Source organism: Macrosteles quadrilineatus, unplaced genomic scaffold, assembly GCF_028750875.1.
Source record: "Macrosteles quadrilineatus isolate MER2022 unplaced genomic scaffold, UCM_ALF_1.0 Scaffold_1__1_contigs__length_201487025, whole genome shotgun sequence".
In the NCBI taxonomy this organism is placed as follows: Eukaryota; Metazoa; Arthropoda; class Insecta; order Hemiptera; family Cicadellidae; genus Macrosteles; species Macrosteles quadrilineatus.
In genome coordinates, this window is record NW_026542594.1 from 196,835,031 (window position 1) to 196,850,230 (window position 15,200).

Here is a 15,200-nt window from a genome sequence, read left to right on the forward strand (position 1 = left end):
TTTGATAAAACATATGCAAAAGTATTATTGTCCATCCTCATGTAGTTGATATAGCTTTTCTTGTCTTCACTTAATAATTCTTTTATTAGGTTTTGATGAATCCCTTTATCGCCACGCCTTGCAATCCATGGTTTAACCCAGACATGCTTGCGTCGGCGACATTGCCTTTTCTTCAATATAGCAGTCAATATTATAGCACTTAATGTACTTAAACTAGCATAGAATGCTGCATTATCCATTATAATCTTGATTACAAGTGCTAGACCAACAGTTTCAATGACGTTTTAATACTCTTAAGTACATAACCAAACTAAACCAATATATTTGATCAACAATGACAATTTATTTGCATGTATATTTTACGTAGTGTAAACCATAGACCTACGTCTTTTATTAAAGAACCATTCTTCAAATATTTTATGATCAATGAAACCTATATTTTATAAAATATGTTTTATAAAATGTTTTACAGTGTAATACGGGCCACACAGAATGTGCTAGTGTTTAAAATTCAATTTCTACCTTATTTTTGGTTGCTCAAGTAACACTTGCTAGCTCACAATAAGTCATTCCATGAGTTTGACTTGGTAAAAAAGTGTGTGTATTTAACAAGAATTAGTAATTGGCGAAGAAGATTGAATATAAGACAGCTCACAAGGTTTGTTAAGTTTGCTGACTTATTATTCTTAAGATCTTGTAGTAATTCCTAATACTTTTTAAACACTAAAAACAGTTTGTTGGTTTTTAAACAGGAAAAATTCTTTTAAACTAGTATTTTTCTTCTTAATGTAACAGAATACTTAAATACAATATAATGACAAAAATAATGATAGTCAATTACCATTTGGCCTAATGTTCTTTGTATCAAGTATTGTTCATTGTTTAACAGTTTTACTACAAAAACCAAACTGTTAAGGAATTATGAAAATTGAAAGTATGTTCTTAGGTTAACGCCTTGCTTTCATGCCAAGCGCCCGGCCATCAGCGGCGCCGCGCGGCGGGCGCCCCTAGGCATGTGCCTAGTGTGCCTTATGGTTAGTCTGCCACTGGTATTAGCAAACCTCGATAAGAAGTCAACCTTGATAACAAGTCTTAGTTAATAATCCCCATAAGAGTATTTATATCGAGGTTCTACTGTAAAAGCATTGATGACTTTAGTATCCAATAGTCAATGCTAATAGGCCTATATAGGTTTGGACAATATTATGGGACTTTTCCAGAGGTTTGGTTTTGGACATAATAATGATAATTTTCTCAAACATTGCTTTTAGCGAATTTCCCATATAGGGAATAAGCTACTAACGTAATACTCATACTAATATACCTGGACTCGAGACGGATTTACTTTTGCGTTTTTTAGGTCCCTAGAAGCAAAATCACCATCCATTCAAGTTTACTGAGTCCGTTAACACGATAACTCGATAAAAAATTATTGGATTTTGGTATAAAGGTGTAAACCTACATTGAACCAGCATGATCGGACCATGGGAACGGGGGTTTTATGGGGCAAAAATTGTTTTTCCCCTTTTTTGACAAAAAACATAAAATTCGGCAATTTCTTTCCAAACCATGATGTAGAACTTTAAAAAGAAATAATTTAGTACATATATAAGTGTTACTATGCGCCTAATGGTTAAAAGGAGGAGAAAAACAAAGGAGAAAATTCCAAAAAATTTTAAATTCTCATTTTATTTTTATGGAGAATAAGTCAACTGCTTGTTGAATACGTTTGCTTGTTAATGAACATACTTTGATCAAATTTGGAAAATGCATTTATTTCTTACTAAACTAACATTTTACAAAAATAAAACTTTCTTACCCTCCCTGTTGCAGCAAACCTAAGTACTCGTTAAACTAATTCTATTTAAATATGGAATACATGTGTTATTTATAAAGATACTTTTGAGTGTAAATCCAACCAGGGAAATGAAAATTTACTTAGTCTGCAGGTTTGCTACTGCGGAGGTAATTGAACAATATGGGAATAAATCACGTTGGATATTTTTAATAAAACCTAACAGGCAGTATACAGCCTGAACTGTTATTGACCACTACATTTCCTAGTATTAACAGCAGCACCACTTTTTCCCGCTGATGATTGTCATTTTACCCTTTGTCCTATGACTCCAATTGTGTTATGTTGCCACTTCTCATGTTAATGCTGACCTCAAAAGCATTTCTTCATGATCTAGTTGAAAGTGACCTCAAATGAATACGAGTGTTATGTGAGACACTTAGCAAGATCTCAGATCTGCATTGAAAGTATTGTTCGGTGGCTAGTCAATTTGTGCAAAAAAAGAAAATTTTGTTTTACAGACAATGTGTCTCACAATTATACCCAACATGCGATTGGCAAGCCAAGGGTCTAAATAAACGATAAAAAAGACATGAGATACTGCCAGTCTTTGGTCTTGTCAACTTCCAGTGCAGCTTTACTTAAAACAAGAGCAAGTATTGTTTACACCAGCTAGCTCTGCCAGCGCACCACACTAAATCTTGAAAAAAAACTGGAGGTGCTTTAACATAAGACTAGCAATTTTTATAAACAAAATTTAATAAGAATCAATTAAGTTAAAAAGACTTGTTTTTTACCCTTCCAGGGCTAAATTAAATGATGGGCTGGAGCTTAATTATTTTTTTGCCAATAATTAAAAACTTAAGTGGTTGCGTTTTGAATTTATTTCACTTGAAATAATTCATGGATCATAAAAAGATTTTCCTTAGGACTGAACTAATTTTTGTAAAAAAGTTATGAAGAAAATAAAATCTGATTTGACGGATATATCCGTCTACCACCCTCAGTGATACTCACAAAATATGAACACTGCCAATAATCTTGAGTATTCTTGTGGGCAGCAGACGGATATATCCGTCAACCTTAGGCTATTCCTTCCCTTGTTTTATTTTTTATCCATAAAAATGTATCTAACATTCAGAAGTAAATCTAAGCCACTCAGTTCCGCTCCCATTCCCACCAAGACTTCCACTACGTAAAGACTGTTCTTCAGGTTCATCATATATTCCATACTATTATTTTCACTACCAAGTAAAAAACCCCTCTCAGACATACTTTTGTTAAGCATCCCAATAACCTCTTCAAATTTCAGATCGTTTGCATTTATTAGTTACTTTAGCTCAAAAACATAAAAATAAAGTACCAAACACAAAATGTAAACATCACTCACTAACAACCTCTATGGTTACACACACTATGTTGCAAAATAGCCGAAACAGCTGCAGCAATTATTATTGCCAACCACAAAAACCAAATAACCAATTTATAATGCAGTGTAATGTTTATTACCGTATTATAAACATTGCATATCAATTCGTTTTTTGGACGGATATATCCATCTTTAACCCAGAAAAGAAATTTCCCGGGACGGATATATCCGTTTTCAGCCTGGAAAGTAAACAAAGATTGACGGATATATCCGTCCACAGCCCTGGAAGGGTTAATTATACCGATACAGAAAAAACTCACGAACTAGACAGTCAACACCTGACTCAATACTTCTTTGAAGATTGCTTACCAAATGTAAAAATACTCATCTAAGTAATAAATGTACACGTAAAATTAGTCTGTTATGCAGACAAACAAACCATTCATTTGGTTCATTTAAAACCATTAAAAATTTCAATAATAACTCGACCTCTGGGTCCACAATTTGTTGAGTCAGTGAGGGTTTACTGCGCGATAAATTAAAATTTTTGGAAAAATAGGTTTTTTGGTTCAACCAGGGAACTAAGGGATAATCAAGTCTTTGCATTACTACTAATTGACGCTACAAGGAAAGAAAGGACCAGCAAATTTAGTTAAACGTTTTATTGTTATGAAATTCTTTGTTTCTCTTTAAAACTACAACAACTATTGTTTTAACCACAAATCTCTTAATCTAGTAATTAAAACTAACATATACTGAAAGGCAGTTCACAATTTTTCACTTTAGTCTTAAAAATTTACGGAGCGAAAAGCACAAAATCAATTAGAAACAAAGAGACGTTAAAAAAGAACCTAAAAATATGAAAGAATTTTATTTACACAATGAACATGGAAATTTGCTATTGAACAAATAAGGAATTAAGTAGTGTGTATAAATGTGCATTAAAATTCTAACTTGAAACCACGTAGTTGAACTCTTCACTATTAGAGCGCAAAGAACTCACTCTTTATCATAGAAACCATATAAAAATTCATGCTCCAAGTGCCTTACACTTGAGATCTAAAAAAGTTCATGAAAAAGTTTAATGAAATGACACATTAAATTAATGAAAAAAAAACAAGTCCCTCAAACAATCGAGGGGTTTAAATAGTGTGACATTGTCCTTCACACAAACACAAAAGTTTTATCCACACTGTTTGAGATCACTTAGCACAACTTTACGCAGGCTTCTGAGAACCCTTCTTTCCAATCAGGGACTTGTGGATATGTGGAATAACACCTAGAACAAAACATGTTGTCATTAGATTGGTCACAATCTGGATAAAGATTAACTGGGGTAAAGAGCAAATAATTAATCAGAAGACATCCAATTAATATATTTACCAGCATTATTAATTAAAACAGTGATACTTATCCTTGACAGTTTGACAATAGGCTATATTTATGAGCAACAACTAACACTCATGTGCATGGATGTTTGATTTTTATTTAAATCAAAAAGTTTCAAAGGAAATTCATAATTACACACATTTTAAATAATTTACTCGTTGACACTGGACAAGACGCATTATGGAATTCATTTATAGGCCAAAATATTTAAATTAAGTTATTCCTCAGATTACCGCAAACTGCAACTAGATAAACCAAACCTCTTTTACTTGAGTTGAGTCGGACAATTGGAGTTATGTTTTATATTCAAAATATAAATAGATGACTGTAAAATATGAAATTTCATTGAAATATAAACTTTGTTGAGTTGTTACATAATGACCCAGAATTATATTCCTGTATCTCAACTTTGTTGAGTTGTTACATAATGACCCAGAATTATATTCCTGTATCTCAACTTTGTTGAGTTGTTACATAATGACCCAGAATTATATTCCTGTATCTCAAAGACTCACCTCCGCCAGCGATGGTGGCTTTGATGAGGCTGTCGAGCTCTTCATCTCCTCTGATAGCCAACTGTAAATGTCTTGGGGTGATTCTCTTTACTTTCAAATCTTTTGAAGCGTTTCCAGCCAACTCCAACACCTGGAAAATTGAAGATTTCTATTTATCTCCCAGTCTCTATGAAAATGTAAAGATTAACCAGCAATTAGAAAAGAAAAGAAGTCATTATCTACTGCGGGTGTTCAATAGGAGCTTAAACACTAGGCTATTACTATTTACCAAGAGTTGAGCTTTAATACCAGGGCTAGATGCGCGACCTACATTTGGCCTCAAGGTACGTTGCGTTATTTTGGAGATTTTATTTTATACTCTGCAGCATTCCGCAAGCTGCACTACGGTATCTTTGTGTTCAAAACAAAGCACTCCCCTACCGCGACCTGTATAATTTGTCTAATAATAATATAATTTTAATTTGTGTATAATTTTAAAGAATGAAATCTTAATGACTGGGTAGAAAAATATAAATAATTCAACATAATATTTTACACACTCCATTCAAGTTCATACAGTAGACTCCCTCTTATCCGGACTCTTCGGGACCAAGGCCAGTCCGGATAACGGGTTTTCCAGTTAAACCGATGTCCCCAAAAAACACGTTAAAACAGACCGTTTACTGTAGGCCTATAGTTGGACTTAAATTTAGGAGAAAATGGTGTTTAGACACGTGATCACGTATCTCAAATCTTTTCCCACAAGAAAACTCGTTTCAGTACCGCCAGCTTCCAGCAGATGTAGGGTTAAACCTATGTGCTGATAAAAATTTGCCGGTCAAAGAGATTTCATTTCCGCCGAGTCTAGTCCGGTTAAACGAATGTCCGGTTAAAAGGCGTCCGGATAAGAGGGAGTCTACTGTAGTTAACTTTTTCTTTTCTCCATCACTAGACTCGCTCCAAATTAAGTTATCGTACTTGTATTAAATATTAGATTGGTAGCCCTTACATTCCCACCATCAACTAACTAGGCCACCGACCACACAAACTTGAGGCATCTGCCATCAATCGCAGCCTGTATTCCACAGAGTATAAAAGGGGTCTAAAAATGTTTTTAGTACGAAGAAGGATTAGAACTCAAGAGGAAGCTATTAAAAATCAAAATTTCAGCTCATACGATTAGCCTAAGTAAAATTTCCATCAGTAAAATTTCAAAAATTATGGGCCAGACAAAAAATTTGCTAATTTTTGTGAAGCTCACAAATTTTCCAGCAACATGATTTAATTGGCATTTGAAAATAAAAACTTAACTATTTTAGTTATATGTTAGATAGGCCTACCTCAGCTGTGAGGTATTCAAGGATGGCAGCACTGTACACCGCAGCAGTGGCACCGACGCGACCATGGCTGGTGGTCCTGTTTTTCAAGTGTCGGTGAATTCTGCCCACAGGAAACTGAAAATTTACAAGTGTCTTAATTTTACTGATCTGCCTTGAAGAAATCAGAAATGAGAACATTTTGAATAGCCTACTGGAAGTTATTGACATCAAAATTATGGCAATTATTGGCACATGGTATTATAGGCTACCGACCACATATAAACAGTGGTGGATAGGGGGGGGGGATGGGCGACCCCCCCCCCTCGGGCATACATAATGTGTTTTTTTACTGCATGTAATACAGCAGTGCATAAACATTGCATAAAATTTGTCTCACTAACATTGGACAAGGAAATGGTACATAAAAATGCCATTTTGGAGACATAGTTTACACATAGACTCGAGTAAACACAGCCCTATTATAGTATAGTAAGATAACCTTTGAACCTAACGGTAACCAATTTAGGTGTGGCCGGTATAATACCAAAGTATCCAATTATCTTAAACTTGTTTGCTGCGGTTGCGTATGATAAGCGGGTGAAGGGAATAGCAAATGTACTGCATGTATGAATGAGCAAAAAATTGTTAAATCTAGTTTCATCCTATAGGATGAGGCATATTATGATGATCGCGCAAGACGACAATGACGTGTTTGTGACCGCGGGAGTGGATAATAATGATGTATTCACATCCGTGGCAGATGTTGATGATTTCGCTGCGATCGCGGAAGACTTCACCTGTCAAAAGACGCCGGATTACTAGAGTGCCAGATTAGAGAGGGTCTACTGTAGCTGTGGACGTAGTTTTACAAGAAACCAACAGATAGCAGCACAAAACAAAAGTGCTTGACAGGCACTCAGTATTTCAAAATGGAAGGGTAAAAGCAGGAGCAAAGTACACGGATACACCATCAAAAGTAGGCCTACCGCAAAAAAAGGTGTCAAGCACAGTTAACATATTTTGAGGGTAGGTTCCACAAAGTTTATTATTACCGGTATCCTCTTCCATCTCACTTACTTAAAAAAAATCTCCTTCTCAGCCTATATCCAATCCAGACATAAGTTAAACTTAAACCTAGGCCTACAAATTACAGTTTTAAAAGTTAAACATCCGGACTAGAGTTACATATACACTAGGGCGGCACAGACAGGCAGCCGGCTCGGCAATTTTTAAAAGTTAATAACATTGAATGTAAAATGAGTGCACCCACTACGGCGGGGCGACCGGTAGCGGACGTTCGGCAGCTTCCGCTGTTTGTTAAAAAGTCCGAGAGACAGAACTCTTGGACATTTCCGAGCTGCCGTACCGACCGGGTGGGTGGCACACAAGATTTCCTCCATTCTCCACTGTCTCATAGTCTCCATTAAAGTGAACTCACAGTTATAGCTGACAGACTATCTTAAATTGCGGATGTGCGGTTGTCCCGTCCCATCCATGCCACCCAAGTGCACGCACCACCCCTTAAAAATGCCTTCCGTGGCGTACAGCCCTTGTGCGCTCGTAGCTTAGGCGACTTAAGCTATTGTATGTCAGCACATACAAAATTAAATAAATTAAAAATTTAGTATTAGGCTAATACAACTTTATCTTTAACCCTTTGGGTGCCAGAAATTTATTTAGGTACTTTCCGAGTAAAAGTGCCAGAGTCCCTACCTATAGGTATCCGAAAAGTGCCAGGCTTTTTGTGGGGGTGAAGCCTACTTAGTGCGCAAGAAAAAAAATCGGTAAAAGTAGGGGCCTATAAGTAAATTTCCATCCCAAAAGTGCCATGGAACTATATATCGTACCACAATCGTATGAGAAATCAATTGAAATCATCGTTGTTTTATAGCCTAATAGGCCTACATAACAAACGAGTCAACGGATATGCCCATTAAAACTCACATGATCAAAAGTCGTGCCAGCATGATATAAAGAATCATTGCAATGCATTTTTCGGTAAGATTACCGACGATGATGTATGGTTGAGTAAGTAATTTTCAGCATTTTTCAGATGTGTTGTGCAAAACGATATATATCGTTGTGTGGCACACAAAGGGTTTCATAGTCATAATTGATAGGCTACCTCACAGATACAATAGGCTTAGTCGGAATAGGTTGCAGCAGCGTTTAACACATTTTAACTCAAATATAAAAAGGCAAGCAACGTTTATTTACTAGCCTATGTATAGGCCTAAGCTAGGCTAACCGCAATTCAAGGTCTGACTGTAATAGTTAACTTAGGCTAGGCTTGTTTTTTCTATAATAGCCTATTAAATTAGGCTGTTATGTAGGCCTATCAAAATGCTATTAAAGCATTTCAAATCTAGGCCTGGGCCTAGGCCTAGCCTAAATTAGACTTTTACTAAAAGCCGAGCCTAAAATAAATTAATTTAACCCTCCGAGTGTCCATAGTTTAGGCCTTAATGTCCACCTATTTTTGGCCCCTTTGCAAGGTTTTATTAAAACGGATCTGAGAAGCTTAAAACAATGTTAGTTCTAATGTTCTATATACCATTTTGTTTGGAAAATCATGGGCTTCAATATTATATATAAAACATAAGGAACATTTTTTCAAAAAAAAATTTTTAGGTAAAAAAAAATATAATTTCGAAAATTTTCAAAAAAAAAAAAAGTTCGCGCTCAATGAAATTGTATAAATTATAGGCCTATAAATATTTGAAAATAGCCACTTTGTTCTAAATTTAATGAGGATTACAAATATATAATCATATAGCGAGGTAAGTTATCAAATAAATAAGTTATGAGCGAAAAACGGATTTCAGTACATAGCGTTTAGCTAAGAATGCATAGCCTAACCATAGCTAGGAATCTGGCTGATAATTTACATCAATATCACTACCTACTTCTTCAGGATCATCAACCAGCACTTCAAAACCACTTAAATCTTCTTATAATGCACCACGTATATCACTACTTTTGATTTTTAACACTAAAACAATGATAAACGTAATAAAACACATCAGTCATCGGTCCGGGGGAACCTAGCTGTTTACAAATACACGCACGTCAGCTGTCTGCTACAATATTTTCGGAACTAAAATGAATAGCGCTTAGAGACAGACCTCTGGAGAAAGCTTAGAATATTACGGAAAGAACGATACCTAACTCGATCCAGTTCAATCCGATTCAGTCAGTCATAGAGCCTACGCCATAAACGATGTTTGTGCGTCTTAAAAGCGACGCGTGACCCTACACAAAGTGTGTTGTGCGTCGTTTTTATGACGCGTGACACTCGGAGGGTTAACAGCCCAAGTTAGGTCTAGGCCTAGGGCCTAAATTAAGTTTTAAGCTATTTAGACAAAAACAAAAAAATGCTTTGGGAAGTTTTGAGTTTGACTTGACCTTGACATAACTCTGAGGCTACATAGCCTATAGGCTAGGCCTAATAAACGAACAGGTCCTAGGCCTAGGCTAGCCTAATTCAGGGACAAAGACTTCTTTATCAAGTCCATAGGCAATAGCAGGTAATATTACCCATATCTCTTAAATGAATAAGGCATAAGAACAAATAGCAAATATTATCTTGGACATAGACCAACATACAAATACAAAGTAGGCTAGGCCTAGAGCGGGATCATTTTGGCGGTAAAATGGAAGAAAAAAATGTTTGAAATTTCTGTAACTCTAATTGGGGAAAATGTATGGATATCTTAACCTTTAAAACCAAAAACACAATTAAATTAATAATTACCTGTAGACCAGCTCTGGCAGATCTTGAAACTGCTTTCGCTTTTGCTTTTCCCGAGTCCTTTCCAGCTTTTCCACCGGCCTACATACAAAACAGAATTGCATCAGACAAATAATTAACTCCATGAATTGTATATTTATAACATGAAAACTACGTTTTGAACACTACAAAAATATGAAAAACATGACAAAAAATACAATTAGAGAGCAGATTAACTTGGATTTCTTACCATTTTGTTAGATGCAGTATGGAGTCAAAAACCAACGCTAACGTAGAACCGCCAAATGGAAGCGTTACTGGTCTTCTTTCTCGAAAGCATAAAGAAGGGGTCATGTGACCAACAGTAACCAATGGGAGACACAGGTTTGAAAATGAAGTATGCCAGTGATGCAGATATCGATTATTATTGGATAAACCGTTAAACCCCTGGACATAGAAGAAGAAAATGTTCCAGGACATCTATAAATACAAACGAATGTGTATAAACAGTATTATAATGATTGATTATTAAAAATATCTTAAAATAAAAATACCCCCGCTCAGCAAACCTGCAGACTAAGACAATTTCCACTTGCCTGATTTGATTTTTACTAAAATATTTCCATAAATAAGACATATTTATTCCCAATTTAAATAGCAATAGATTTAACGAGTGCTTAGGTTAGGTTTGCTGCTACGGGGAAGGTAAAAGTGTTTTTGACCAAACGTCAATAGTATAGTATAAAATAAATAAATTTGCCAAATTGTATCAACAATATCCATAAACAAGTAAACTACAACAGTTTTCATTTTCTCCATAAGAATAACAAGGGAATTTTGAATTTACACTTTTTTGAATTTTCTCTGTAACCATTAGCAGTTGGTTAGTCTATGCCATTAGGTACCTATACAACAATGCTTCAATATACTAAATTAATTCTTTTTTAAAGGTCAATTGGTCCCAACAATTTCGGACTATCGTATTCTTAATGTATTTTCAAACAATAAAACAAATAAATACCGCCGCCGCAGCAAACCTGAAGACTTATCGAATTTCCATTTGCCTGATTGGATTTACACTAAAATGTCTCCTTAAAATATAACATTTATTCCCTATTTAAATAACATTAGTTTAACGAGTACTTAGGTTTGCTGCAACAGGGAAGGTAAAAAGGTGTTTTTTTTTTGTAAAATGTTAATAGTTTAGTATGAAATGAATGCATTTTATAAATTTGATCAAAATATGTTCATAAACAAGAAAACTACAACAGTTTACTTATCGTTAGCCTAACTGTGTGACATAACATGTACGTCCAAAATCACTATTTTTCAGGAGGTAGAAAAAACTGGTTTTTTTTACAAGAATATTTCTAGATGCCTTTTTAATGTTGACAAACTATTATGTTCTTATTTTACATTATAATAAATACTTAAATGAGTGTTTCCTATTCCAATAACAAAAATCGTTTACATACAAGGTATCACTTCTTACAGTCTGGTACATACAAGGTCATACGAGGTATCACTTCTTAAGCTAAAGGACATACAAGGTTTTTAAGTTACAAAATATATAGGTATTTCAAATACAACACTTTATTAATACAAACTTCATTACAACGAGTCTTAAGATTTCAAACGTCCCTAAAATACTAAAGTATAAAAATCATTCCAAAGATGTACTTAAGAAATCAACACTGGGATGCTGTTTGCAGTTATAAAAAAGTATTAAATTTATAAAAAATTATTTGTAAAATCAGCCTCAAGACCTTTTAGTGAAAAATCATTACAATGAGTTTTAAGATTTCTAACGTCCCTAAAATACTAAAGTATAAACATTATTACAAAGTTGTACCTACTTAAGAAATCAACACTGAGATTAAATAATGCCGTTTGCAGTTATAAAAAAGTTATAATATTTACAAATACACAAAGGTATAAAAAATTACTTATAAAATCAGCCTCAAGAGTGGTTAGTGTCCCTAAGTTCCCGGTTGTTGATACTATGAATGATTCTTATCCCTCGTGAGGTAGCTGGTCGTAGAATGCGTGACAATCACGTGGAATAACTTCCTTAAGTTGCTGTAAATGTTGCCATTTTCTATTCGTTATTGGAATCGGCGCATTTCTTACTAAAGGAAAACTCGACAAACTTGGGCAAGATCTCTTTACCCTTTGGGGCAGGGCAAAATAAGGTTCATCAAATTCAAATTTCAACTTAACCTCAATTTCTCCTTTAGCGTACTTGATGGCCTTAATGTTGGTTACTTTAGGGTCCCCTGGTTTCCGTCCAGGCCGTATGCTGTCGTACACCAGTAATGACTTCTTACCACTTACCATAATCTTTAGGGAAGTCAAACCCTACTTCTTTTGTCCGGATTATGGGAGTCTTTCTGGCCATTTCTGTGTGCCTGATGTAGTCAGATGGTAAGTGTATTTTTTGATCTTTAATCTTCCTTTCAATTAATGAGTGAAAAGAATCCACTTCCATTTGTGTGTGGCCTTTGGTCAAGAACATTTGTTCAATTTCAACATTTTTCTCTTTACGAAAACAAAGCAAAGCATTGGACATTGTCGAGTTTCGGTTGTGTGCAGTGCAGCCATCACTATATATTATAATCGGCTTGGAACAGTCACACATTTCCTCTAAATACTCAATAACACAGCTAGCGAATGTACTAGCACACAGATCTGCTTGGCTCTCATTATACCAATAGCATTTAGTGTCATGAGTAACTACATCATAAATGGTAAAATTGTGGCAGACAAATTTGGTTTTGTAATACAAGGCACTTGCATTTAAACTTGGTGATACTTTTACTGACTGTACCAAAAACCTTATCCATGGTAAGAACGGTGGATGAACCCTTCTTTGCTTCTTTTATGTCATTTTCTTTTTCTGTCCTTGATGCTTTCTCTTTCTTTTCAATATGATCTCGATAGTTTTCCTCGTCTAAGTTTCCAGTCTCGTACATGATGCACTTGTCACATCGGTCTTTCTTAGGCTGCTGAAAAGCAAGATTTTTTTTCTTTTACAAAATTGTCAAAAACACATTGTGACAGAGGCTTTACTGGATTAGTTCCATCTCCAAAACAAAATTTTACGCACTCGTTGTACACATTAACCCAATTTTTACCAAATCCAGGTTCTAGGTATAACTTGCTGCTGTTTTTCCGACAATAATGAGAGGGCAATATAGGCAATGATTCCACAAATGTTTCTAAAGCTCTTCTCCCCTCAACATTTCTTATTTTTCCAATAGATCCTATTTTACGCCTCGTTACTGGACTATCACAATACTGTATTGACTCCACTTAAAATGCACAGATATAGATTTTTAATTCAAATTGTTTCGGTTTTCAATTCTGTTTGTTTTATTTTCAATATTTCAATAAATTTATGTTCATAAATTTAAATTTAAATCAATAAAGTGCGAATTAATGAGCTGATGTCACCTGTCTGCCATGTTATCTTATGGAATGTCTGTCACTAAACAACACCACTTGTGACGTTGCCAATTCTACCAGGCCGCGGCCTGTAGTTAAAGGTGGCCGTGATAGCACCCGACCAAACTTTCTGGCATGGCTAAAAAATAGCTTATTAGTTTACAATAATCAACGCTCTGTTGAGAAAATCCTTTTATCGCTTTGTAGTCTTTGCATATTAAGAGTTGTCTGGTTTCTTCTTCTTCTCCTACACCATCCGTCCACCCACAATTCCACATCCATTCGATACAATTCTGTATTATCATTGTTTTGATGGTGACAGACGACGTAGATAGATAAGCAGACAAACGAAATTCAAACGATTGTAGGCCTAGTTTATCTAGAAGAATTTTTCTCTACAGGGAAACATTTGCACCATTATTTTAAGGTAAAATCTAGTGTCTGGTGATATACAAATTACTTAATTACTATAGGTTAATACTAACTTAATACTACAATTTTCATACTGTACGTTTGTACTATGACTTAATTAGGGTACAGTTTCTTAACTGGGCTATGCTAATATCAATTGAAACTATCGAATTCAAAATATTGATTAATAACCGTTAATGCAATATGTATTGTCAATTTTAGCTCAATAAAATGATTTGATTTGAATACATTAATCACTTCACACTTTCAGTTTCTTTGGAGTTATTTCCCCAATTTGTCCTTCCTAGTATATGCTAGTATCCAAATCCAATAGACAATTTGATTAGATTAAAGAGACTGTGATGGACTGAATTTGTTTTTGTTGTTAATATAAGCCTACTCTCATGTTTAGGCTATAGGCCTGTATTTTATATCGGTAGGTGTATGGCTCTGTTTTAAATATTTAATTATTATCTCTAAATATTTTTGGTCATTCCTTAACTTATTTAGGCCTATCTAAAACTAGAATAACAGTGCTTTTTAAATTATGATGGGTACCTATTTTTATAAGGAGGGCTTGAAGAAATGTCCTATTGTAATTTTTTTGATCCGATAATTTATACCTAGTATCTAGGTACTGGAAACAAAACCAGCTAAAGTTCCCTATTTACCTAGAAAATTGATCAAACTTCATTTTTGTACAGTTCTCATTTTATCTGTCATGGTTCAGATGATTATACAAATGGCTGACCCTCTTATCGGTAGCCTAATAACTAAGTATTTTTTGTAGGCCTAGTGACAAAAGCCAAAATTTATGTTGCTACCCTTCTTGCATTTGAGTGAGTACGGTATTTAACTTAATTTAAAATAGGTTAGACTGTTCATACCAACATACTGTAACATGTATCAAATCACCGTTTACATGATACAATTGGCTTTAAATACTGAAATGAAATAAATAGACATCTCTTGTGTTAGTTAACAGTGTTATTTTATTGGATGAAAATTTAACTTAGTTGAATGAGTCTTTTACAGAGTGCACTAGTGGCAAAACGATATTTCCCTTTAATGTTTTTGATGTTTTAATCAATAATGCGATTTAAAAGTTCCTCTAAATTTTTGTAAGATATCTTATTAGATTGGCTGTTAAGAGGATAGTGAATGTATAGGTACCCACGGTACCACAGAAATCAGTTATTGACACACTGTCGTTGGTTCCAAACAACGATCATTTTTATTTTTAAAAACT

At 34.7% G+C, this 15,200-nt stretch overlaps 1 protein-coding gene and 1 long non-coding RNA gene across 3 annotated transcripts in view; one reads left to right on the forward strand and one right to left on the reverse strand.

Annotated features, from left to right (window-relative positions):
* Positions 1-3,811: 3,811 nt before the first annotated feature.
* On the reverse strand, positions 3,812-10,464 carry LOC128983480 (histone H2A.V). The gene is made up of 5 exons (XM_054402777.1): positions 10,347-10,464; positions 10,121-10,198; positions 6,388-6,501; positions 5,069-5,198; positions 3,812-4,443 (listed from the first exon to the last, which is right to left on the reverse strand). The coding sequence occupies exons 1-5, from the start codon at positions 10,347-10,349 to the stop codon at positions 4,382-4,384; spliced, it is 387 nt and encodes a 128-aa protein (XP_054258752.1). The 5' UTR covers positions 10,350-10,464; the 3' UTR covers positions 3,812-4,381.
* A 3,396-nt stretch (positions 10,465-13,860) lies between these two features.
* LOC128993539 (uncharacterized) overlaps positions 13,861-15,200 on the forward strand; it is a 53,449-nt gene continuing 52,109 nt past the window's right edge. For both annotated transcript variants that reach the window (XR_008490767.1, XR_008490768.1), the window contains exon 1: positions 13,861-13,967. This is a non-coding gene — a long non-coding RNA (uncharacterized LOC128993539). The remainder of the gene's footprint in view (positions 13,968-15,200) is intronic.